The following is a 26,782-nucleotide window of genomic DNA, read 5'->3' as shown; positions in this document are numbered from 1 at the left end:
AAAAAAAATAGGCGGGATTTGGAAACAATTTTGGAATAAGTAATGGCGACTTCAAAACAAGAGTCCCACCTACCTACCTTCCTTCTCGTCCAGAAAGATCCTTTGAATTGAAGTAGGAAAGCAATTCAAATAAAAGTCGTAGAACTATGAGTGAACCCAAGTTTTCAAAAAGATCGTGCGAGTAAGTTTCTTGAACCTGGAAAATAGTTATAGTAGAATGGTACTTTCCGTTGACGTGTATTTGTCGGGTCGGATGATAATGGCTGCAGCAGATATCGAATTTCAACTTTCTGTGAGGTTTTGTGTTGTGAGTTATGCTGCCGTAACAAATTTTGCCAACAGACACGTAGACACCCATCTTTAAAAACCTTTCTAATGTATGTAGTAAGAATATGTAATAATAAATTTAATATATTAAAAACAAAAAATAAAAACGGATATATGTGGCTAAGTAGGTCATTAGGCATATAGGGCATGTGTGTGTAGGTTATGGAGGAAGGTTATAAAGTTGTTTATGGTGAAGTGGGACATGGAACAGCTTGAGGCCATGTCATCCACGCCGTTCAAGTTGCACCGCCTGGAGCCAAACTGTGTCTTGGTGAGACCGACCTTCTTCCTCCTGGAATCCATCACTTCCACTAACACCTTATCCAGAATAGAGCACCCTTTCAGTTTTAATCTTTTATTCACCTTTTGTGCAACAGTAGCTTGTTTCTATAATAATGTTTACTTTCCCGTACTAGGGTAAGGCAAGCGTTGTAGTCATGGCAAATTTTCTATCCGTTTTAGATGACTCTGGAGTAAAAAAATAAACTGTTTTTTGAACATATTCTTGAACAAAATATCTCAAAATCGTAAAAATCGAGGAAACTTAATAAATATTTCGGTTGGGACTCACCAGAAAACTTGTTTAAAGTAGCGGAAAAAACTCCACAACCAGAAAACTCACTGAAAAAGAAATCTCTTAACTACATATAGATCTCTAATTTGAATAATTTTCTAACCAATGTAGTTTTAATACATTTTGAAAAGGAAAAAATTAAATTATGTTTTAAAATTCTATGTTTTTAAGAATTAGATATTAGAACCTTGAAAATTGAAGACAGAGCAAGTCGTGTGGTTCTCACTAAATTTCTCAATTTCAAATGTAACCTGAGTAGACTTTAAAAAAACTATTTAAAATTTATGAAAAAAAACATAAATGATCTAATTTACTGTCTATTGTGAGAATATTTACTGCCTATAGCAACTAATTACAGAGTATAGCAGGAGAAAGATAAATAGAAATGAGTCTTCAGTGCTGTTTCAACTTGTTTTTCACAAGGGGATGTTGAAGATATTAGCTCTGCTCTAATCTAACCTTGGTACGTTAATACATATATCTTTTCAAGGAAACAATTGCGCAGTATAGAAAAACATTCAATTGTTTGTAAAGAAATCTTTTAACTATATTTATAACCTTCTTTTCTATAATGGGAATAGATTTTAGCTGTTATTTATCTGATAGAATGGGATAGTTTTGAAAGAGTGCATAGATTGAAGGTCTACTGAAGGTTCTGTCTTAATGTTGAGAAGACCATGCAAGGGAAAACAATATTCTAAGACAGAATAGAGAGGTACATAATTTCGAAGACCTAAAAAGAATTGTTGGAAAACCGAAACATGATGGCTATCAACTGAGATGCCTTGTTTGAAACTGAGGCAGGTCGATCATTGACTGTAGTTTCCTTCTCCAAAAACTAAATCATACAACCGCTATAAACACCCCGTTGTAGCTTTAAACAATCAAATAAGGGAAAAACAACGTTTGTATTGATTCAGGACACGACTTAGTTGGTTATGTACAAGGTGGAAGGATTATGACACTCTTAGAGTAATATAATTAGGAAAATACAACAAATAAGGGCTAATAATGGAGAAATATAAATAACAGTAGGGCAGCACTCTGACTCAGCTTTCAACCTTGAGTTCAACTAAAACACTAGGATTCAGGACAACAATATTTTAAAAACAAAAGTAATATATTAAATATACTATACGTAGTCAAAGATCTTACCTAAATTAACTAGAGAACCAAATATATAAACTCAATCAAGAAGGCAACTACAACAGTCTACATTACCGCCACCAAAGAATAACCACAACAGAGTATAACCCACACATGGATCCATCATACACCTTCACATACATATTAACTACTTCTCGAGGTCACACAACCCTGCCAAAACCTTTAGCATACAGAGAAAGAATATTGTTCGATCATTTCATTCAGAGGAAAGAGGATATCCGTTCGCAATCTATTCAAGTATTCCATCCAAGTGTACTAATATGGAAGATTTCCAAAAATTATAAGCAAGTAATTATTTGGTTTTTTTTTTAATTAGAAAGGATCTGCACGTAAAATATCGGTAAGTTAAAATGTTTATTTTTAATTGGTATTAATAGCTATCCTATTATTGTAAAACGGGATATATTGAATTGATTAATGTCTTCTATTTTGGTCTATTTTCTTTGTCCATAACTTAAAGAATTTATCTGGTTACTTTCAAAAAAATTAAAATTTCAATCAAGTGTTTTAGTTGTCAAAGGAAAGTATCTTTTTTCTATTAGGTGATTATTTAGATTACCAAATTTAATGGTAATATGGATTACCATATTTTTGTATTAGCATCTTTTACTCACGTGACGCCACAGCTTACACAACGCGTCAATATTCAAGGCAATTGGCGCCCCGGACCTTTTCAAGTCTTCTGGCATTGTTCCGTGTATTGAATTGGATGTAATTGTTTCTTAGATTTAAATGAGAAGGTTTCGCAAATTCAGAACTAGAGATGATGAATCCCCATTATAAATATATAACTACGCACAGCGCTTCTGCCCTTCGTCTACATTGTTCTACTAATTTATTTCCCCCATAACATGCTTTGTTTGTTTGTTGTAGGAACTGCAGAATGAGGTTGGTGCGCTACTGGAGTTCCGTGACGTTGTCATGGAGACGTTCCCCCAGTTGCGGGCAAAACTGCGCTGCGGTAGTCAGACTGGAGGAGGTGCAGTTCCAGCCACCTCTACCCGATGGGAGCCAGGAATTAGGGTGAGAAGAAAACAAAGATGCACCGATCTGGAACAACCCCAGCTTAGATCCAGATCTAATTCCAGATCCAAGGTATGCAGTTTTCTGGTTGTTTCTCTGAGTGCCGTAATTACCGCATTCAGTCAAGATCATCAACCCATTCCACTCTATCCTGACCTATGGTCATTCCTCCCACCTATCCTTTCCTTTCTCTGATGCCTCGGCTACCTCTGTTCTCTGGCTCCACTCCAACATTTCTTTGGGCCCTCTTTTGGAGTTCAACGTTATCACTGCTATTTGGCAAGCTGTAAGCTTCTTTAACCCCCATTTCTTGCTTAATTTCCTCAATTTTAGTTTAAGCCTACCTAGTTTACCTCACGTACCTACTGTAGAACCCTTTATCTTCTATATTGTCCTAAAATTTTGCTTTGTTTTTTGGTCGATCAACTTGAATGGAAGGAATGTGATTCCAAATAGCAGCCCAATGAATCTCACGTCGAAATTATAATTTTTGTCTGCAGATCGTATAATATTGAACTTTCAATCATTAGTGATTAAAAAAATATCATGAGTCACGTTGATTATTCAATGTTTTTGGTATTTAAGAATTTCCTTAAGATATCAGTTCACTGGTCAGTAAGTAAGAGATGTCATTTGTGTCTACAGGGTGGAGGTGGTGTAGGAAGTGCGTCATCAGTTGTACAAGATTCTGGGTTCTGTACGGAAAGCAGTAAGAAAAACTCAGAGCCGGAAGATGAACTGTGGTGTTTATTAGAATTAATACAGAACAAAGGAACCCGGCTGAGGCTAGAGGTCGAAAGCCTCAAGGACAAGTATGGTCGAAGTCGAAGTTTGGGCGAGTTGGGCGCAGCTTCACCTCCTGCTCAGCTCGTACAGGCAAACCATGCTTACCAAGCTCTGCTTCACGTAAGCGCAAAATCTGTCTCATTGCTAATCGAGTTAGTCAGTTGTAGCTTAATATTTTGATCATGGTAATCAATTTTTGTTTTTCTTTAGGAGAAGGAACTCCTACTGGATCGTGTGACCGAAATGGAAGCGGAAAACCTCGCACAAGCAGCTGAAACGAGTGAACTAACTACACGATTGAATAGATTAGCTGAAGAGAAAAGACAGTTGGAACTGTTGCTCGGCACAGGTCTACCTGCGCCGGCCGAAAGTGGAGCCGGACCACCCGTTACCGAAGGTACCAGCAGCAGTCTGGAGACTACGCCACTCTCCAACCAGCCCAATCTTCGGCTGGGCACCCTGGACGGTATAGTGAGCACCCCTACCCAGAGGATACACTGTCCTAAAGGAGTTACCCCGGACAAGGAAGTCACCGCGGCCATACTTAGAGAGACAAACGTTATTGAGTTACAGAGGCACCTTATTACAACCACCTATGAAAATCAAGTAAGGAGGCTAGTTGGCTGTTTTACTCAAAAGATTAATAAACCTGCAAGATGTAAACTTTTTTTTACAGCTGGAGATAAATACTGCCGCTCAACTCTGAGCCATAAATCCACTTTTATGTCCCTTCTGTCATATAAATTTATACATCTTTTATTATAAGCTATAATTTCTCGTAGTAGTTACAAGGTTAGGTCATTTTTATTTGTCCATATTTTTATAATGACTATTTTCTAAGTAAAAGTAAAAAATACTTTTCATTCCCAAATGTGGTACAAAGCTTCTGGTTTTCGCCACTAGTGCCTCCACTACCAACTAGACAGACCACTTAATGTAGATTCAGTTGATTCTCAGCAGGTACAGCTAAATGCGTAACTTAGTTCCAAATATGATTCCCATTATTATTGTAGATGTAGCAGGTACAGAAGAATGTACAGAAAATTTAACCTTCAAAGGGTAGCCCAAACATCGCTCATCTCCAGCTCATAAAATTTATAGATCCTCTCCTAGTTTTGGAAAAAAATCTTTAAATAAATTGAGTATCTAAACAGTCCGAACAGAAGACACACAAACCTTTGATGTTAAATTGAGACATATAATTGTTAACAAAGTATAAGCCCTGAAGGTGACCTAAGTCATCTTCTTGATCAAAATTATTTCCATTTTTCTAAATCATCTTCTTCTGAAGATTGACATTCAAAAGCAATTAAAATAAATTATGACAGAAATTGGCTATAATCTTTGTTCCCTTTGAGACAATCTTCCTTGAAGTCCAGTTAAATAGATGTAATAGTGTGGAATCCCATTGCAAGCTACAAAGTCAATTAACCTGTGATGAACTTAGTAAATAGTCATGTAATATATAAGAATGGCTTTAATACCTCAGATTTTCTTTTGATAGATAAATAGATCCAGGGTCATTTTTTAACGTTTTTTATTTTTTTCCAAAAAGGAAATTACATTAGCATAATACAAAAATAGAAATAAATAGAGATAGAATTGTGATGATTCATTTGAATACGCTTTATTACTTTTTATGTAACTCAATGTCTAATTTTCTTTAATTGAGAATTATTAAGTTGTTTTTCATAGCTGATATTTTAATTCAGTTCTCACTTTACTGTATTCATACTTCTATTTTCCCAAGAAAATATGTAAGAGCTATAGTTCTACATTTATTATAAATTAATACAAATGCGAAAATTACAAAATGAAATCACAAAAGTAGTGAAAAATCAATCAAGCGATATTTTCCAGTGAGAAATTTCGTCCTAATTATTGTCCTGTAGGAAACCTCTAGGTCTTTACCAACTTTATTTTTGGGTTTTGATATCCCCTGGGATATCGCCCAGGAAAAAATGTCTTTGCAATTTTACTTAATTATAGTAATTTTTGTGTAATGAGATTTTTAACCTTAGGGTTGCCTATCAGTAGGTTTTATTACTATTACTAGTGTTATTATTATTATTATTAGTAATACATTAGTAATAATTTTTGTTACAGGTAATTCAAAGACGTTTTGAAAGAATTTCCAAATGTAAAGCTAATCTGTTACAACAATTAGAGAAGTTCAAAGAGGAAAATGAAGATCTAAGGTTTCAGGTATGTAAGTTTATTGTGAGTAATTGAGTAACTTGGGTTTGAGAGATGGGACTACGAGAGGAGCCGCCATTCCTTTGAATGGCCCAGGGAAGGCACTCAGTAAGGGGAGGGATATCCCTGGACTGTTTGTTCTCTTCTATGGAAATTCCCAGAGATTGAATTAATAAAAGGGAAGAATGTGGATTTTGGTTGCTTGCTGTCTCTGTTTCAAAGACTTGTTAAGTGGGTTTTCATTTAAAGAAAAATAATCAAATTGAGTACGACTTTCAGGAGAAGGGTTTATAATGCCGTGCAGGTTATTTTATATAATAATTATAGCGCAATTTGACGAGATTCTCAGCATAATAAAGACTATTTCTGGGTGTCCAAATTTTCAAAGAATTCTGGGCTCTTTGAAAAATATTTCAGACTTAAGTGTTATTTTTAGTTTTAAAGTTGAACTCGTGGAAGAAGAATTTCAACTGCTATGCATGCTACTTTTTAATTATTGTGTTCACAAAGATTTATAGAAGTATTTTAATATAACTTGTAGGGGGCCCCCACTCTGCAAGAGTCATTCGAGTCCTAAGTTCGTAACGAGACAGATGTAAATGAAAAATACAAAATAGCGATTTGTGGTGGAGAAAAAGAGACGACCTCATAGATTAACTGTTTTGTTTTTTTTTTTTTTTTTTGTATTATTATAATTAAAATAGTACTTGAAATTGTCCCTACAAACTAAATTCTATTTCACTTCATCTTGATTTGAGATTTTCTTTTCGTTGCAGCTGGAAGAGAAGAGTATAGAGCTGGAAGGAACTCGAGCAAGAATACGACTCCTGGAGAAGCAGACCAGCCTAGCGTTGCAAAACACACCGCCTCATCATATTACAGGAGGAATACCGACACGAAATTCCTCGTCCGGCGGTGAAACAGGTGCCAGCTGTGGAGAGGACAATTCCAGCACTGAATCGGCTCACGGCCATGGAGGCAGCAGTCCAAGACGTAGGCCACCCTCGAGAATACCCTTGAAATCTTATACAGCACCCAAACCGCCATCAGCACCGCCAAACTCGTTGCGTAGATCTCCAAGACCTCAACAGCAACAACAACAGTCGGCCGGCGAATTGCGTACACCTACGCCGGCTATACGCAAAGCGACGCCTAGAAACTCGTCCTCCTCTTCGACACCGTTACAAAGTAATATACAACAAGCTAGTACTACCCCGACCACAACCGGTACTAATTCAACGGACGACTCCAAGGTACGCACCAACAAGTTCTCCTTTCTATCGTTCCTGAGAATGTCTGGACCGACTACGTAGTGGGGCGACCAACCACCAACTTCTGGACTCTTCTTCCATCTTTTAGTTTAGATTACTATTCTCATTAAAAAAATCTGCAACACTGGCCCGATTGAAAACTGCTCGACTGTTTCATTATTCTTTATATTATTTTTTTTTTTTTTAATTATTTTTGAGCTTTATAATTTATTTTTTTGGGGGCTTCGGCTACTTCTACCTGGTGACGCCTCTAATTCAACCCCTCCTTAATCCACCACCACCAATATAACTGTACAATAGTCGGAGCTGCGCTGCATTCTATCTTTTTTTGTAAGTGCCATTTTATTTTGTTTTTGTTTTTTCAGTTTTGTTTTAAGTTTTCTCTTTGTTATTGCAATTTTCATCAATGCTTGTCATGTTTTCTCCATTTTCTTCCCTGCATTGTTAAAAACCAAAGTAATTTCTGCTTTACTAATTTGCATATAGAAAATTTTAAAATAAAAAATGTGGCAAGCATATTTTCAAGTAAAGTAAATATTAATAATAATAAAGATTTTCAGTTTTTTCCTATGCTCATTCCCTGATCGTGTTTTCCTTTCTTGTAATTAGTTGAAATGATATTTACATCTTGGATCTTTTAATCAAGGATCGGATCTCTTTTCAGATGATGTCCTTCCCTTAACAAGTTTTCTTTACACATGAAGATTAGATAATAAATGGGGCAGGACCTACGCCCCACGGCACTGCAGCCACAAAAGACTTATTGTGCCAGCCCCTTCTTAGTTCTAGTAGGCGAACCCTCCCCTCCTAAAGAGGTTGAGGACTTTCCCTATTAGTTCTTTTTGCGCTACTATCTCCTTCGGCCTCAGCGTTCCAAAGGTTTCATATCATAGCACATGACGATAGTGTCTAAGGGAATTAACTTTAAAAAAAAACACAGAAAGATATTTTTCCGGCCTCTTGATTAGTCAAACAATCAAGAAATTTAACCCTAACATCAATTTATTGAGGCTAAAACTCAATTTAAAAGATTTTTTTCGCGAAACTCACATCACTTTTCCCAGTTTCATTTATGTATCCAAAAAATGTTCCAGTCTCCAGTTAGTAGCATTTTTATTTGTATTGTGTTCATGTTACCCAAATGTTGCCCAAAAGATTGCTGAAGTACTTGGACTTCTTGGTTTTGAAGTTCTTGGTATCAGTTTCATCGTTAATTCTGCAACTGACCATTTTCTTCAATGTTTGCCGGATTGCATTTCTTCTGGCTCTATAGCCTAGGCGTTTTCTTTCTTCTTGTAACTAAGCTCTTCCAAAATAAGCAACTGGCTTTAAGAGTCTAAAAGAAATTTGCCAAGTCGGAGATTTCGACTGATTTTTTTTTTTTTTCTTGGCAATCACAACGCTTCTTGATCTGCAACTTCGCCCAGTTCTTTTAGTACATATTTAGTTTTCACTTCATTCAAATCCATTACCCCTCAAACTGTTTAGCTATTCCCGTGAATTGTCGGAAAGCTCCTAGTCCTAGCAGTGCCGCCTGCTGCAAACGAGCTGAAAAGGCGAACGCCTAATGATGGCTCAATCACCAATGAAATATGTGTCATCTCCTAGGTTTGGTTTATATTGGACCCTAATGGGCCCTTTCTAAGGGCGATTGATCGATCAATAAGGGTAAAGAGAGTTACTTGCCCTAATTCTTGTGTTGCTTGCCCTCTCTGATCATAAATGAGCCTACTGTGGCTGTATGTTCCTCTCACCATAGACGACGAGCATATTAGATAGTAGTTGATGTAAATTTCATTAAACTGTTACAGAAAAAAATTTAAAATAACAATTATGGTGAGCAGACAGCCCTATTACATTTTCAATTAAATATTATGTTCATATAAATGGCCAATTTTTAATATATTATTATTTTTTTAAACAATAGAATTCAATTTATAAATGTGTAAAACAGATGTTTAAGTATTCAAAAAAAAATGAAAAATTACAAGTTTAATTAGACAGAATCTTAAAACGAACAGCTCCTTTTCAAATTTATTTCAAAACCTCCATTGGCTTCGGATGTTGGGACGATGCTATTGTTTCAGTGAATGCACTTTTTTATAAAAATTTCTTTGCATGCATCTTTTTTTTAATAAAAAAATATTATTTTATCTTATTTATTTATGACTAACAAGGAAATGGTTTTCTCTACCAGACTGATCTTGCACGCTCTTAACCCACACCAAAAAATCAATTTAACTTGGATTTTTTTTTCTTCTGCTTTTTATTTGCTAATGACTTAGATTTTTCCTGAACAGAGAAATAATTAAAATTTTAAAAAAAATTGCACTAAGTTTTCTTTAAGAAAAGAAATAATCTCGGCTAATATTCTGATCAAAAGTAGGAATCTATTATTTTGTTGGGCGTAATCAGACAAATACTTAAACATCTGTTGCAAACAACTACTAAATTTTTGATATATTTGCTGTTAAGAGAATATTCTATTGGAGTTTATCGAAATTTCATGAATATAAGTTAGAAAATTTAGTGCATTTTATTATATTTTAATTTTTAAGCTTTCCATGGTAACGCAAATTATACAAAATTATATTAAAAACGTTTTTTAACGTTTGTTACGCTGAAGCACTACCATTTGCGTCATTGTTGTCTTGTTTTCACCGGAAACGCCTAAAACTAATTACAGTTTGTTCTACGTCCAAGCTGATCTTTTGGTCCTTCTACTATTGCCAGTTCAGATCCCCAATCAGTTTATTGCAAGCTCAGTTGATGAAACAACTCTCTCAGGTGCTTTGAGGAATTTTTTTTTTAGAAGTAGTAATAGATAGAGATACCCAATTCCCTGGCGTCTAAAATGCACTCTTCCCAGAACTCTCTCTAAATTGGCAGATCAAATGAAGAAATTAAAAGGGATTCCATGGAGGTATACATACACCCTTCTTTGTAAATCGTCCAGGCTCTCTGGAGAAATCCTTTTTGAACCATTCTCCTTTCCAACAAAAGTACTTCTCCGACTCCTGGGTAACTATGTAGGCTCTGTGAGGAACTTCATGAAATCTCCTTATAAGCTCTTGTTAGTGAGGAAATAGCTACTTATTCCCCGGGGGCACTTCTTGCATTCCCATCTCGACTCAGTTACTGTAGACCATTTTCGGGGATTTGAGCTACTTTCTACGAGTATCTTAGTCTGAAAATCTGACACGTGACAACTCAGACACTTATCTAATACTATGCACACCATTTGTCCTCACATTTTATTGTACACTCTTTAGATTATTACAATCAATGACCCTAGAACTGCTTTTTAGATCCTTTAGGGTTTTGGGAAGCCTCAGTACCAAGAATAAAAACTATGGCACTCGGATAGTGTTTATCGTTCTTTAGTTTGCCTAATTGAAACGTTGTCATGGAAAGTGCCACAATTATGTGATTAAATTTTTTAATAATGCGACCGAAAAAGACTCAGTCTCACATGTACGAACAACCTCAAAAGAGAGTTCCGAGTGCATTTAGTAACATGTCATCATTATCCTCGGCTGTGCTCATTTCCTGTTAGAAAATCTCTGAATTAAGGAGACAACGGAAGTAGTTATTAGCTGAGTTAGCGGGGCCTGCGGCTGTTGATGTTGCCGGGATGAAGAACCACCAGCACTTTCTGCAGCTGAGACCCCCCCCCTGTTCACAGTGGCAGTGCTCGGTGAACATGTGAGAATGAGTCTTTTTCGGTCGCATTATTAAAAAAGTAGTTAATATCCCTTTCTTGTTTTTAATATTGTTACTTAACATATTTGTTTATATTTATGGGCGTAAAGGTTGAACTGGACTCATTAGAAAAGGCTAGCACCGCCATTCAAGCAGACAGATCCCTGCGCTCTGTTGAACTATACGACTCCATAGATACATCATCGTGGCGCGACAGCAGCGGTGGAGCAACCACAGGTGCCGATGATGGAGGCGATGAGGCAATGGCCGATCTGGATTCATTGGAGAACAACAATAGCCATACATTGTCATCAAGCGCTGCTGCAGCAACATCACCACCAGCTGTAGTCACTTCTTCAGTTGCAACACAACGAGCGCTACCGCCACTATGATACAGGCGAGGGGTCTCAGCTGCAGAAAGTGCTGGTGGTACTTCATCCCGGCAACATCAACAGCCGCAGGCCCCGCTAACTCAGCTAACTACTTCCGTAGTCTCCTTAATTCAGAGATTTTCTAACAGGAAATGAGCACAGCCGAAGGATAATGGTGACATGTTACTAAATGCAACTCACTTTTGAGGAAGTTCGTACATGTGAGACTTGAGTCTCTTTTCGGTCGCATTATTAAAAAAATTCATCACAAATTCAGTCCCGGAATCCGAAATAAAAACTTCTTTTTGTTTTGTTTTTAATTCAGAGTTGAATAATAATTTTTTCATAAACTCTTGATGTATTGAAGGACGTAATAATCTGCATCAGTTTATTTTCTTTCATTATGTTTCACCATTATCATCGTTCAGTGTTTCTAATTTCTCATATTTAGTCAAATTTTATTTTATTTTTTTTATATTTTGCGTATTACTTTCAACTTCATTGTTTATTTAATGAAATAAACTGTAAATATGAAACTTGACATTCCCTATTGGTTTTGGTGCATTCCTCACTTCTTTTGAATCCCATTATTTCTCTACAGGCTTGTATTTATCTGCAATTCTGTTTTGAGATTAATTAGTTCTACCTTTTTTTTTTTTGTATCTTCAAATTCAATCAACATTAAAACATTCTTTAAATAGGTGATTTTGTAATCGAAATTCTGGCTAAATTTTGTTGTTGATTCCATTTCACATCTACTTCTTAGTTTTTCCATAAACTCGTTGTAGAGAGAGATAAGTGGTGTCTACAAATTATATTAGCCTATTTCTCAAATAATAACAAAATAATCCGTCTATTTATTGACTGATTTAATTGATTTTATTTATCATTATTTAATATTATTTATCTGTCAAGTGCCAATATCAAATTGATTTATGTCAGTACCAAACAATATTTAATTATATTTTGAAAACCTGGTACTAGAATAAAAATGGTTTTTCTTTTAATTATTAAAGCAAATCTGGTGTAAAAATTTATCTCTTAAAAGTTCTTATTTTAAGAGAATACAATTGAACTTACTGAATTTTTCCTGTATTTAATTTATTATTATGTTGTATTTATTGTTAAAAATTGACTACATACATTATTACAGGTTCCTGGACATATTGTAACATAGACTAAATCCAATGTCTTGTTGAGTTGCTTCTCAGGTAATAATCAAATTTCGTACCTAATTGACCGAAAAAATAATATATTAATATTCTCCATCTTCCTAATCCTTTTTTAGTCTAGAAAAACAAAAAAAAAACATTGATTTGAAAAATAGCCTATTAGCTTTACTTTCTGCTGGAATAAATGGAATATCATCCATTACTTCATCATTAATCATGATTCATGCTCGAAAGTTTCTTACCCTTCTTTAACAGTGTCTATTTTTAGAGCCAGAGCCAGCCTCCTCATCATCATCATCTTCTTTCTAGCAAAAAGCAAATACTCTCCATGCATAAGCACACAGATTCAAAAAATCAAAAATTGTTCCCTTCAACATCTTACATTCGCCTAACGATGACCTAATCTTGCCCTTCACAATAATTTTTATGTTTTGCCCAGTTATCAGTATTAATTGATCCTTTTTTTTAATAGAAAGATATTAACAGAGTTCAACATAGAACTGCTAATGCTCTGATCAGCGTTCGCTAATAAATAGTACACTAAAACGTTTTAGTAAAAAGTCTTATGTTTGCCAAGTAAATGTAACTGAAAAGATATACCTAAAAGGCCCCCCATTAATAATAATAATGCCCAAATTAATTACTTTATATTTCATTTTATTCGTTTTCAATTTATCATTGTAGATTATTTTTCTTTTTAATAATAGCTGTGATATTAAAGAAATTTTTATTTTTAATTTATAAGAAAGGTCCAGATTTTCTGTTTAATAGAAAGGTGTTATTAAAAAATCTTGTCGCCCCTCTCTTAATTATTTTATTTTCTTTAATTTACCAAAGTTTAACTATTTATAATATAATATATATAATGTATGTACATACACATTTTTTTTCCTTGTAATTTATAAGAAATGAAATAAATAATCAATTCCACTTATTTTGTAAATAAAACTAGATGTGACTAGAGTTTTAGTTTAATTTTTTTGTTCTTTTTTTTTAATTTGTTGATAAATCATAAGTAAAATATACAAAAATGTTTGCTAAAAAAAAAAAGAAAAAAAGAGAATTTATAATATTTAAGGAATAAACATAATTAATTAAGCTATATAAATAATTAAAATTTTATAGTGATTTGCTCACGGAATATGTAATAATTTTATCAAAAGCATATTTTGAACATCTTTATGTTTAATAGAGAAAATGTTAAAACTTATATCAAAAGTATATTTAAAGAAAAGAAAAACTAAAAGTTCAATCCACACTTTTAACATATTTAAAGTAGATACATTTATATAAATATATTTATATTTGTATTACGACAAGGTTTTTTGCTCTTTTTTTTCTTTTTTTTTTTCAAAAAAGCAAAATAGTTTAGTTAATTACACAGTAAAGCGTCGATTATCTGAAAGTTAAATATTATTTTTAATTGTCGTCCTAGTTACTCTGCAGTTTAAGGTCAATTTTAGGGTTTGCCTAATGTTACCTTTCTTAATCATGCCACTTACCTTTACACTACAATCATGTTGATATCATCCCCAGTTGAAACTGATATTGTGAACAATATCTCAAATCTTTGCCTCCAAGTCAATTTCAGATTGCTTGATCAACGTTTTGTTTCGGGTGAGAAGCCAGAACTCGATTTCTACAGAGTATTCTTAGTATGGAGACGGAAAATATCATCCACTGAAAAAAAAAGAAAAAAAAAAAGTCATCTCATTGAAGAAGTCCACAGAATCGGCACACGTGATAAAAAGAAAACATGAAACTACACGGTATTCATCTGTTTCAAAATTATTATGACTTGCCTCAAAGACAGCCACTCTCATTAAAAAAAATAAAAAAAAAAATCAAACAAATCGATCTATTATAAAAAAATGAATCCATTGCTTTAATCAAAAAAAAGCAGCCGAAGATAATCGGTTTTTAGATAATCGATGCTTTGTGATATCGTGTTTGTTTCCTTGTTAAAAAGTAACCTAAATATAATGATTACGTATTATAATTATAGTGAATGAAAATAATGTACTGAACTGTAATTTATTTAATAAGTAGTTATTTTATAAGAAAATTAAAAAAAATAAAAAACAGACATTCCTATTTTAGAAAAAAAAAATCTAAAAAGTCTGGTGAAAAGTGAATGAATATAATTCAAAAAAATATTTATTGTGTTATTCTCAGATTGTTTGGTTTTCCCCAAAGTTTGCTTTCTTTTCTAATGGAAATATTTGTAAATAGTTTTTTTTTTTTTTGTAAGATCATGCAACAAAATGGTCAGGTATGTTATTATTTAACATCAAGCAATCCATACGAACATTATTGTTAGGGATAATGTATTTATTGTATACAGCTTCATTTTCCTGGTCCATGTTTTCAAATGACAAAAAAAAAATTAATAAGAAATTACAGTTTAATAAATATATATTTGTTTTACAAAAAAAAAAAAGCTTAATTTTTTTTCTTCTTTCTACACATTTTGATATTGCTGACAGTTTTTGACCAGCTGATGGACAAATTATAATTTCTGAGATTACTGATTATAACAAGCGCTTCTTTGAAAGGATGGTAAGATCCTCATTGGAGAATTGTAGAGAATTCTCCACCTTCAACAAGCAGTCAAATCCCGAGGTAATAAGATGTGCATTCTTTCCAACATTCTCAACTTTCCAATGTTTTCATTTTCTTTTTAATTTTACACGAAACTCTACCCCTACAAATGAATTTTCCTTGAAAAATGATTCAATTAAGTGATTAATCTTATTCCTTTTGTAATTTAAGTTTTCAATATTACCTGCCCTAAATACCACTTCTGAGGAGAAGACTTACTTTGCATTTGTTTTGCTCAATTTGTAACAGTTTTACATGTTCGATTAATCACATTAAAATACTAGAAACATCGCCAAAGGTTTCTCAAGTTTCTCTCTGGAGAAAACTACATTAAAATGTAATATTAACTAGATTAATTATTAATTACCCATTATTTTTTAACACTTACTAAGAGAAGTGAAATAAAAATCGATTTATTCGAGGAATGAACATAAACCGTCGATGTTTACTACCAACTTTTTTATTTAACTTACACTTATAATGAAATAATGGGTACTTGGTGAATTGTGTACCTTTTGACGTTAAATCAACCCTTATACTTAAACTTTTTAAACTGCAAGTTTTTGTTCAGGAGATTTAAATATACACACTATTATGACAGCACGTTTTCCCGCAGCTAACAAAATTTAAATGAACAAAACCCAATTTGCGTTAGTTCGTAATGAAGTCGGACTTTCGGTTGATCGATTTCGACCATAATCTTTTTGAATCAAAATTACTACTATTATACAATAATAATAGAAAAGAAAAAAAAAAAAAAACAGGAATATAAAGAATGGGCTTCCTGCGAAACAGCAGTTTTTATCCTCGTAGTATACTTTGGACCACTGACCAAAAATATTGGTCGTCTTCAGTGATGCCCAAAACATCTACATATATCCGCTGAAAACTTAATTATAAACATTTCTTTCGAGGAAAAAGGGACAGTAATATGAAAAATAATTAAAATTAAAAAAAAAAAATTGCCATATTTTATTTTGCCAAAAATAGAAACAACAACTCAGATTTTAAAATTTTTAAAAATCAACCAAAGATAACAATAATTATATATATATAAATATATATGTATATATGTAAAATTATAAATTTGTCATGTCCAATCAAGATTACATGCCTGATTAGCTATACTACATTATTAAATAATAAGAATAAAAACACATAAAACTTAAGATTTTTTTGTTTAATTACGTGATTAGCTTGTCCATTCAAAAAAAAAGGAGTGCGTCTGGTATTTACTTTTAAATACAAGAATATAAAATAAAATTGAAATAGTCTTATCAACCTAAAGTGTAAAAGTTATATGTTTGTTTTTTTTACTATTTACAAAAATTGGTATTAAAAATAATAAGTTCTGATATTAAATTTAGAAAAAAAAGAAGAAGCTAAATTCTCAAGCAGATTAATGTTATTTTGAAATTGACTAAATAAGGAATTTTATTTTTCTGTTTTTGGACCTTTCTCTCAATTGCCCATAAAATGAGGAATTATTACGGGAAATCAAAAATTGAACTCAATCGTCAAAAGAGTTGCTTACTTTCGTTTTTTTTTTGTTTTTTTAACTTATCCTGCAGGAACTGATGATGCTGGTCACTGAGAATTAGGGAAGAGATAATAAATTCGGCAAATGCTGGATGGAATGACAGTAAAACAACGGCCAAGGGGTTATGCTTTTTTCTCCTTTCTCAGAATTACAAGGGTTAACTTTACGATTGGTAGGGTTGCGAAGATTAGACTGGGACCAGATTTAGAAGAAAAAAGAAAAAAAAAACGAATCAGGGCTATTTCTCTTCTTCTCATCGCACACAAAGAGGTCTGAACCTAGATTTTTCTTAGTAGGATAGTTTTATTAGGTAAGCGATTCGTTCTACAGAAACAAATATCTTTAACCCCTTAATGCACAGTTTTTTTGATAAATATCAATAAAACGATTGTTTTTCTTTGCTTTCACATTGTTATTTTCAATTCACGATTATATTCGAGTGTGAAAAATTATAGCAGCATAAAGAACAACGCCGTTCGAATTATCTCGAGTGTGCACAGTTTGGCCAGTTTAGCGCGCTCGAGTTAACTCGAGCGTGCACGTTAAGGGGTTAATAGATAGATACCTCGCATACCATCTTTTCAGCAGAACTGGTAACTGAGACGTACTCAAAATATTAAAAACAGTTTTTTTTTTGTTTTTTTTTTCATAGAATTGCGCGTCCAGGTAACTCTTTGAAACTAGTGCATAGCGGTTTTACTATTTCTGAAGAATCTAAAATTAGAATCTCGCGCAGAATGAAAGGAATCATTTCTTGAGTTACTTCCTGGATGGAATGAATGGGAAGTGAGAACTAAATAAAAGCTGAAAACTGTGGTCAAATTAATGATTTTTCCAAAATAAAAAAAAAAACCAGAAATGGAAATATCCATCCTGGAGTTAGCGGAAATTCATGAATGATCTGATTTTTCTGTTTCTTTCTATAGAAACTCTGAACCAGACGGGAAATGAGAGAAAAGTCCTTTTCGTGAATTTCACAATGAAGTTTTTCCACGTGAAATTCCTTGAAAAATAATAACAAAACAGAATTACAAAAAAATGGTAGCAACAATCTTCCCAAATAAATCAAAAGACAAGCTTTCTTTTAATACAATTCACAATTATAATAGTTATTACATTTAATAAAATTTTTATCCAAAGAACTTTTGTTTTTTAGTCATTATTTTTATATTAATTCTTTTTTGTACAATTTCATTACTATTCAATATGTTCATGTATTATTTATAATATTTACAATTTCGCAATATACAATAAAAGTAAGAATCAAAAGTTAGGCTGCAAAGATTGTTTTTTTCTCTAATAAAGAAATACAAAAATAGAAAATAATTGCAAGCGTTTTGGCCGTAGTTCCTACTTCTAATTAAATATTGGGGATGATACTAGGGCGGCTACTAATCACCGAAGCAGTAGAAAGTGATACTAAATAGATGTAATTGTGATGAAAAGGCTTTTGATGTTACAAATACGGGACTAGTTTACCTCTAAATGCGTATTTTGTTTTAATTTAAAATTAAAAAATATTGGATCCACATTGTTCCAAAAGAAAAAAATTACAATATTTTTGCATGTAAATTGTGGTTTTCTCCACAGAGTCCTGAAGCATAAAACTAATACCCATTTTTGGATCATCTAGTTTCCATCCCATCAGTGAACAAAAAGGGAAATTAAGTTATCCCGAAGAGTACGAGTTTTTCAGCAGAACTGAAGGTGGAGATACCCAGTTCCTCGAACGGACAATATCCACATCATGTTGTGAGTCTGGGTGGGACAATTGAGAAGTTATTAACTTTTAAAGCTCCCCCAAAATGGTTGGGAGGCATCTTTGGTGTGTAAATGTAGTTGTGGTTAATTTTCGAACCCTTTTTTTCTGATGTAATAAGTTGAATATGTTACAGTGAAAAATAAACAGCATGAATTTTAAACATTACTTTTCCCCCAATCAAAAATGTCCACAGTTAGCTATTCTTAATTTCATCCAAATTTCTTCAATTTTCTGATGACGCCCGCTTATGGTACAATATACAAAACAAAAATTACAAGCAAAATCTCTCTGATTATACAAAACGATTTGAATCGAGCACCACTGTTTTAAGAGTTAACCCTTGTTGGACGTCAAAAACGTTTTGGTGCCATCATCAAATCAAGACGAAACAGAAACGGAATCCAGTAGTGATGATACCCAAGTGACTAAACACTAACTGGAAATGCTCAAAAACTTTTAAAAACTAGTATTTCACGAGGAATACTGACTGTCCCAGCAAAGCGGTTACCCAAAAACAAATGTTTTAACTAAATAAGCAGGAATCTCAAAATACTTTTACCACACACAAAAAATGAACAATTAAATAGAGAAAATAAAATGAAATTGAAAATTATGTCATTTCGTCCATTATTTTCTTAGCTTTTAAAGGTTTTACATCATTTAAAAGCTTACAGTAAAGCTTTAGCTGACTTCTTTTTTTTTTAATTCTTCACATAATTAAATATTGAAATGAATACAATAAATTGAAATGATTACAATAAAGCTGAAGGTGGTGAAAAAAAGCATTCAAGTGAACAGTTGGTCTTACAATTGTTTTGAAAAGTAGGCAATTTGTGGTGAAAAAATAAAATTAATTATATAATCATATTTGTTCTTAATTTGTTCCTAATTACAATTATCATTATAACCTTCTCTAATTTTAACATAAAAAGAGGTAATTACGAGTTTTGAAGGGACCAATTATGAAGGCTGTCTCTGCTGACACAAATATTACTTTAAGATACTTGTAAATACAATATGATTTCGCCCTAAACACGGGTATTTCACGAACCATTTTTTTTAAAATCTTGTTATTTAAGAAGTTGGATTTGATGGTTTTAATGTTTTATGTTACCAAAAAAAATAATTGTACATTAAGATATCGCAGGATCAGGTAAGTGGTATGGTTCCCCATTTAGATTTAGATCTAAATTAGTTTAGGAACCTCCTTCATCATCGCATTTCATGCAGAATTTCATTTAATATATACAGTCGAACCTCCCATAAAGGACACTCTCACTAGCGACCCGTTTTACCCCTATATACACACTTTCTATATAAAAGACCACCTCCGTCTAACGGACACTCTACATAACGACCGCGTGGACATTGATTTTTTGGGGAACGGATTAAATGTTTCAGCTCCCACCAACGACCACCTTTTTATTAAAAGTTCGTAAAAATAATTATCCCCTCTCAAGTTTTTGTTTTTTTTTTTCCCCTGGTTTTTCCTAAAGTCTCCTCTATAAGCTCCTCTATACATCTTGTACCATTTTAATCTCATTTTTCAAAATATTACTTTGGACGAACAATATTATTTTTTCCGAAATATGTCTTTCCAAACGAAAGTGGTTAACTCTAGAAGGAGAAAATAAATGTGTTGGAAGATTTTGCAAAAACCAAATCGAGCCATCGTCAACTTGCCGAAAAGTTTGTTCTCTATTTTTCTAATAATAGATCGATAGTATGATGATAATTTTACCATAAATTATTATTGTTATGAATAAATGTGATGATAATTGTTATAAAAATTATTAATTAAGTCAATAATGTGTAGTTTTTTGATAAATTTTTTAGATAATTAAGAAAAATTTGATGCATATCATACAGCTGCAATAATTATGCAATTATGTACGTTTTTAAATCTATTAATAATAAACAATTTTTTCATTATGAAATTTGCCTAGACTCCTTCTAACGACCACCTCCAAATAGCGGCCACTTTGCTTTCTCCCGCCAATGTCCGTTATTGAGAGGTTCAACTGTCTGTATACATATATATATATATATATTCTGATCATTTTTCCCATTTAGCGTTCGTATGGGAGATGGTAAATAGGATGATGAATGTTTCAGCCTGTGTACGACAGAACGGGTTTCTCTTAAGAGAGATCCCGACAATATCTAATGAATATACCATTTCTAGCCGCAAATCTAGAGCAAAAAGTTCCAATATAATGTGAGCTATTGAAAACGCGAGGGTTTGAGAATATTATGAAACAAAATCCAATAAAAATTATTTTCAAGACTGGTAGAAACTTTAAAAAAATAACTGTGTGAAGAGGCGATTAAGTAAGAATTGAAGAAATTAACAAGATTTAAGCAAAAAAATTTCTCAAATTTTCGAGAATGATGTTAAGTTTTAAGAGATCTTCTTTCTAAAAATAAAGCACATTGGTCCCACCATAAGTCACAATTACAAAAAAAAAAAGAAAAAAGAACAAAAATCTCGCATTTACAATTACAAATGCAGGACACATCTCTTTCGACAAAAGAATTCTCTCTGCCCATTTTACAAAATTAAAAGTAAATAGTATATAGACGATTGAATATCATTGACATACATAAGAACAAAAAAACAAGAAATATACATAATTTTTAAACTATGTTAATTGAAAAGATAGACATGCTTGGTTCCGATTTCTATTTTTAGTTAAAATTTTAATATATTACTTTATTTTTATTAAATTTTTTTAAAAAATTTACAAGCACTTTTTCTTTAATTTATTTATGGAATGACTAAAATGTTTTTAATGCATAAATGCATACGCCAATAATAACCAAATTTTACTAATATTACCTTCCAAATATTTTTTGAATTTATTTACTTTATTTTTAACAAACTTTAGCAATTTCATTCAAGTGCACAAAGTACACATAAAGTATAGAGACACGCGATTAAAAATAAAAAAAGAAAATTGTAAGTTCTTACTCCAAGAAAAAGAAAAATTGAGGAAAAATACTGAACAAAAATACACGAACACACATAAAAACGGTTACGACGACAAATTCACAAAAATTTGAATATTATTATTAATATTTTTTATATATAAAATATCACAAAAACTTTTCTGCATCTTCCATTAGGATTCGGGTCTTTTTTTTAATTCTGTTGCAACTTTCCTTGTTTTGAGTCACGTAAAGATTACGCGACTATTAATTTATTTAAAGAAAAGAGCTCGAAAGTGAAAAATAATCTCTGGCGTATACTCACACAACTGACTTGCCTATTTCCCACTATATGTACTCAAGGTTGTTCAAGAAGTTCACAAATTTTCTTGAGAAACTTCAAACATTTACAGATATCTGAAATTCTTACCAACTATATACTGGTTTTTTTTTACGAACTTTACATCGAAAAGCCTACCTCAAATCCATTTTCCAAAAATTGATCTAAAATGAATTTTTCTTTAAAAAAAAAAAAATGATAATAGTCTATAGGTGCCTTCCACTAAGATCGTTCACAACGATCACCGCTCACGACCGCGCGGTTTTGCCCGTTGCACACTTGCACTTGCGAGCGTTACAATCGAATGGACTATGGGGCGTTTTAACCGTTCATGTAAACCAATACAAATGGCGACCTCGAAAATAAGTCAGAAGCTTGAAGCGATTGTTTTTTTTTAATTTTAACCCCGTTTATAAGCAGTTATAATAAACTTTATTAATTATTGGTAAAGTTGACTTATATTAAAAAAATATAAAATATATAATTCAATTTTGTATTTTACATTTTAGTGGAGTATTTATAAAATTTACGTTTAAATAAAATTAAAATGTCTTTTGTGGCAACAGTTGGATATTTATTAATAATGCTTTAGAAAGTTCTTCATCTAGTTCCCGATGAAGAGTGGAATGCAATTTTACAAAATCGCAATAGTGAAAAGCAAAAACTTAGGCCACGTATTATTAGCTATTAAAGTGTAATTGGTCGTTATTCAGTGATTTATTAAGTAAAGGGATAAGTAATTTTTCATTTTATTATTTTTTTGCAGACTTTCGAGAAACACATTTCAATTATTTGTATGAGATAATACTTTTATTTACATGATATAACTTTTTCGGTCGCCATCTTTTCTTTTAAAAATACGGCGCCAAATTTCTGAACGCCCCACATCGACCCACAGCTCTTAATGGGGGAGGGGGGGGGGGCGTTGTGAGCTTAGCGTGAGCGAAAATAATGACGTCGTCATTAGTGACGTTTTCGCCATGACCACTAATAACCGCGGTCGTCATGGAGGAACGGCTCAAGGTATATTTTGATCGTTGTGAGCGCTTAGTGGAACGTACCCTGTGTGTACATAAGGAAGCAATGTTCAAGAAAGTGAACTATACATTCAATAAAAGTTATTTTCGGTTATGGAATCTTCTCTTTACTCGATTTTAACAACCAATAATAACTCCCCTTTAACAGTATCAACCAATTAGAATCGTGCATCACAGAAAGATGGCACTTAAGAGGGGGAATCTAAGCCTTCTTTTTCCCTGGGGGGGGGGGGGGGGGACTCTTTAATCGATCTTCCCTCGTAAAAGATTTGATTAAAAATGCGCTTCGAGTAAAAAATAGAAGAATCTCTCGAACTACAATGGTGAGATGTGTTTCTTCATGTCTGCCCCCCCCCCCCCACATACCCAATACATTCAGAAAGATAATTCTCAAAACAAATCAAAAAATGTAAAAAAAAACATACTTTTTTTTTAAGGAGCAGCAAACAATTAATTTGTTGAACAAACTTCTCTCAGTAAGAATGGTATACGATCCTAAAAAAAAACAAACTGCCGAGCTCTTTCTCATTATGCAACTAAATAATTTTGTTTTGTTTGAATCTTTCTTGAAAAAGAGACAATTTCTTTACGTATTTTTTTAATAAATACTACATCAAAAAATTGTTTTGAATCCGAAACACAAAACGTTGGATTCAATCTAATCCATTTTGAGCAAATTAGATGCAAATAGGAGGGAACAATTTTTCTTTTAAAAAACGTTTCTTTCTTTACTACAATTACTTAGATAGATATATTGGTTATTATTTTCCATTCTATATAATTTTATTATTATTGTTACAACATTTTTCTTTTCATAAAAAGAAAATTATGTTTTCTTGTAAAATAAGAATAAAAAATTCCAATTTTTTACGCACACAACGCGTAATATCTTTTCTTTTTTTTTTTAAATTAAATTAAAAATATTACTAGTTTAAACAAAAAAATAAAAAAAAAAAAATACTCAGATTGTGGTTAATAGTTTGTAACAACAAATAATTAGGATATTTTGGCGGAATGTAGAAAGATAAATTTGTAATTTTTTTTAATGGCCATAAGTATTTTTTTTAAAAAATTAGATCAGACTTTTAAAAAACGTCTAGGCGAAGGCGTTAACCTCTCTTTGTGTTTTGGGGAACAACATTTCTTTTAGGAAAAAAATACGTCCAGCATTTCATAGAATTGGCAAACAATTGGGTAATTTTTTTTTTCAGTCTCACTTAGAAAAAATCTCAGTCTAGAGTATGGCGTTTGTACGCGAATGAAAATATCCCTTACAATTTTTTTTTTTAGAAAAAGTTTTAAGAGGATAAACAGGATGAAGGGTTGAGAGTTGGGGGGGATTGTTTAGGCGGCAACAGTCCCCCGGGGACCTCCTTTGCTTGAGCTCATTATGTACTAATAATATCTGGACTATCAACTAACGGTGTTAGCGTAGCTATTACATTAAAATATCCTGGTATAATATGAATATATAGTTTTTGTGACCGCAAATTGTTGAAACTTAGGATGGAAGATTTGCGAGGAATCGGTCAAATAAAACAACTCGTCTTTATGCCAACGTTTCGACTAAATATATTGTCCTCTTCAGGGCCTGGATATTACAAATACAAAACAATTTACAGAGTCAGTAACATAGAAAAAACAGTAAAAATCAGTAAACAGTAAAATACAATAATTTTTTTTTTTTTTTATAATTATTGAAACTTACGTGGCTCTGCGGGTTGGTTGAGTTACAGAAAACTAACTCTCCATTTTTTGGCTCTTAGTTTTCTGTAACTCAACCAACCCGCATAGCCTATATTATAAAGAATTTATTGTATTTTACTGTTTATTTTTGTATTACTGTTTTTTCTATGTTACTGACTCTGTAAATTGTTTTAGTATTTGCAATATCCAGGCCCTGAAGAGGACAATATATTTTTTCGAAACGTTGGCAAAAAGACGAGTTTGTTTTATTTGACCGATTCTTCGCAAATCTTCCATCCTGGTATAGTTCGTACAGTTTTGTACATAAAATTCAATCTTCTTGTCCGAAAGCACACATACTTTTTTTTGAGAAAGTGAAGTCTTTTCCTCAGTGCAAGATTTTGGTAAGTAAAGAAAATAGAGTTAGTCTGGCAACAGGAAAGATCATCTTAATTGAAGGCAATAGCCTCGACTGAGAGTAAAACCTGCGCTTTTTTTTTCTGGGCATTCTTGTTCCTGGTTATTTAAATATTGGCAGAAGTCACATGACTTAACCATTTAAGCTGAATAAATATGAAAATGGTGATCTAAAAATCTTAGCCTAAGACTGAATCACAAATCTTATTTTTAATATTTAGGACCTAATTTTTTTCTGTCTACATAAATTTCTAAGTTAAATTACGAAATGAAAAAGAAGTCAACGGACAGACAAGAAAAAACTGAGTTTAAATTGAGTTAACTATTTTCAGGTGTTTTTTTTTAAGGTGAATTTCAGGCCAAAAAAAAATGGACAATTCCCTAAATCTGGGCCGGAATATTTCTCTTTATACACCACGTTAATAAACTAGTAAATATATATATATTTTTTTTGAGTTAAAAATGGGAACAAATAGATCACAGCTTCATTTTTTTCAAGAGAGAAACAGTTTACTAAAATCACCTACATGAATAATAATATCAATTCCGCCAAATATCCATAAATATTTGCGTTGAAAACAACAAAAAAAGAGAGAAGAGAAAAATTGACGATCAAAGGGATATTGCCGTTGCTTCGCAGACACATATGTTCAGTTCCCCCTTGGAATTATCAAAACCCTTTGTATTGATTGATGTTCTCATCTTCAAAAATCTTATCTCAACAATTTAAAAAACAAAAAAAAACAAAAACAAAAAATTAAATAAAATAAAACTTTCATTACAAAAATAAGAAGTTGCTAAAGATGTAGATTGTTATGGTATTTTTCTCGGCTATAGTGGACAGATACGACTTTGTTCAGCTTGCTGTACAGTCTTGAGATGAATCAGCTTCAGCTTGACATCCTTAAAGTTAGGTCTTTTATCTGGTTTTAAGTCCCATGCCTGAAATTTTATTTTTGTGTTTTAGTTAATGTAAAAAAAAAAAAAAAAAAACAAGAACTTTTGTTAGGTATTCATCCGCAATCTATGAACAAAATCAATTGTTACACTAGGATTCTGTTGATGTAGTAGAACCTCAAACGTAGAAATTTTCAGGAATTGAATATTGTAAATACTTTTGATAGGATGGTAGGTCTACTGACAGACATAACGACTTGTACTTTAACAGTACAAGAAGGTATTTCGTACATTAAGTGAAAAAGAAGTGTTTTCATCATTCCTTAATGTGTTAAGGACTAACATTAGCACTGATACATCAACACGATAGTTAGGTATCATCAGTACAGTACCCGCAGAAGATTTTGTACCACAAGACAGAACAATGACGTACGTGTAACTCCAAAACTTTGGCGAAACAAGTGAAGAACCTACGTTTTTAATGTTAAAGTGGATTATAGGCGTATAATGGGGGCATATCCTATGTAAAATGTACAAATTTACTGGTTTAGTGCAGTGCTTCCCAAACTATGCGGTAGAAGTGTGTCATGGCAAAAAATTAAAAACGTAACACAAATATTAACACAAAAATAGGCTAGTCAAATATAAAAATTAAAGCAATGCAGTTTAGTCATTATCTAGCTTGACCACTGGCAGACTGGAGTTAACTTGCTTCAAGAGGATTCAAGATAGAGAATTAGTAAAATATGACTCAAAGCTTTCGTTCTTCTTTATTGACTGTTTAGTTTTTGATAACTTTAATCTCATTTAGTGGGGCTTTTAATCACTTTCTTTGTAGTTAGGGATTTACAATTTTACATGAATTACAGGCACTTCTTGACATCAATAATGGGCATTAAAATAAAGAATTTCTTTGTCATAAGATTCATTACTACTGTATACTTGTAGTTAATTGTATTGACATAGAACGGTATAGACGGGTGAA

General features: G+C 32.5%; 2 protein-coding genes and 2 long non-coding RNA genes across 13 annotated transcripts in view; 1 reads left to right on the top strand and 3 right to left on the bottom strand.

Annotated features, from left to right (window-relative positions):
* jvl (javelin-like) overlaps positions 1-21,092 on the top strand; it is a 151,695-nt gene extending 130,603 nt beyond the window's left edge. For 6 of the 9 annotated variants that reach the window (XM_074129528.1, XM_074129532.1, XM_074129529.1 and 3 more), the window contains 8 exons: positions 2,942-3,163; positions 3,737-3,997; positions 4,088-4,483; positions 5,984-6,082; positions 6,850-7,326; positions 7,645-7,674; positions 11,157-15,211; positions 17,383-21,092. In XM_074129528.1, the coding sequence (XP_073985629.1) occupies positions 2,942-3,163; positions 3,737-3,997; positions 4,088-4,483; positions 5,984-6,082; positions 6,850-7,326; positions 7,645-7,674; positions 11,157-11,438 (1,767 nt within the window). In that variant the 3' untranslated portion in view covers positions 11,439-15,211; positions 17,383-21,092. Of the gene's footprint in view, positions 1-2,941; positions 3,164-3,736; positions 3,998-4,087; positions 4,484-5,983; positions 6,083-6,849; positions 7,675-11,156; positions 15,212-17,382 lie in introns of those variants that run through there. The other 3 variants (XM_074129525.1, XM_074129526.1, XM_074129533.1) reach the window with 3 other exon arrangements.
* On the bottom strand, positions 7,504-9,282 carry LOC141454871 (uncharacterized). The gene is made up of 2 exons (XR_012458998.1): positions 8,395-9,282; positions 7,504-7,780 (listed from the first exon to the last, which is right to left on the bottom strand). It is a non-coding gene; the product is annotated as an uncharacterized lncRNA (long non-coding RNA).
* LOC141454869 (uncharacterized) lies at positions 14,658-15,941 on the bottom strand. The gene is made up of 2 exons (XR_012458996.1): positions 15,375-15,941; positions 14,658-15,293 (listed from the first exon to the last, which is right to left on the bottom strand). It is a non-coding gene; the product is annotated as an uncharacterized lncRNA (long non-coding RNA).
* Positions 16,725-26,782, bottom strand: part of Csk (C-terminal Src kinase) — a 28,537-nt gene continuing 18,479 nt past the window's right edge. For both annotated transcript variants that reach the window (XM_074129535.1, XM_074129534.1), the window contains one exon: positions 16,725-25,842. In XM_074129535.1, coding sequence (XP_073985636.1) covers positions 25,732-25,842 — 111 coding nt within the window. In that variant the 3' untranslated portion in view covers positions 16,725-25,731. The remainder of the gene's footprint in view (positions 25,843-26,782) is intronic.

Source organism: Rhodnius prolixus, unplaced genomic scaffold, assembly GCF_049639745.1.
Source record: "Rhodnius prolixus isolate KJV_2025 unplaced genomic scaffold, Rpr scaffold_15, whole genome shotgun sequence".
Lineage (NCBI taxonomy): Eukaryota > Metazoa > Arthropoda > Insecta > Hemiptera > Reduviidae > Rhodnius > Rhodnius prolixus.
Note: the sequence above shows the minus strand (reverse complement) of the source record. Positions and strands in the feature narration are given on the sequence as shown.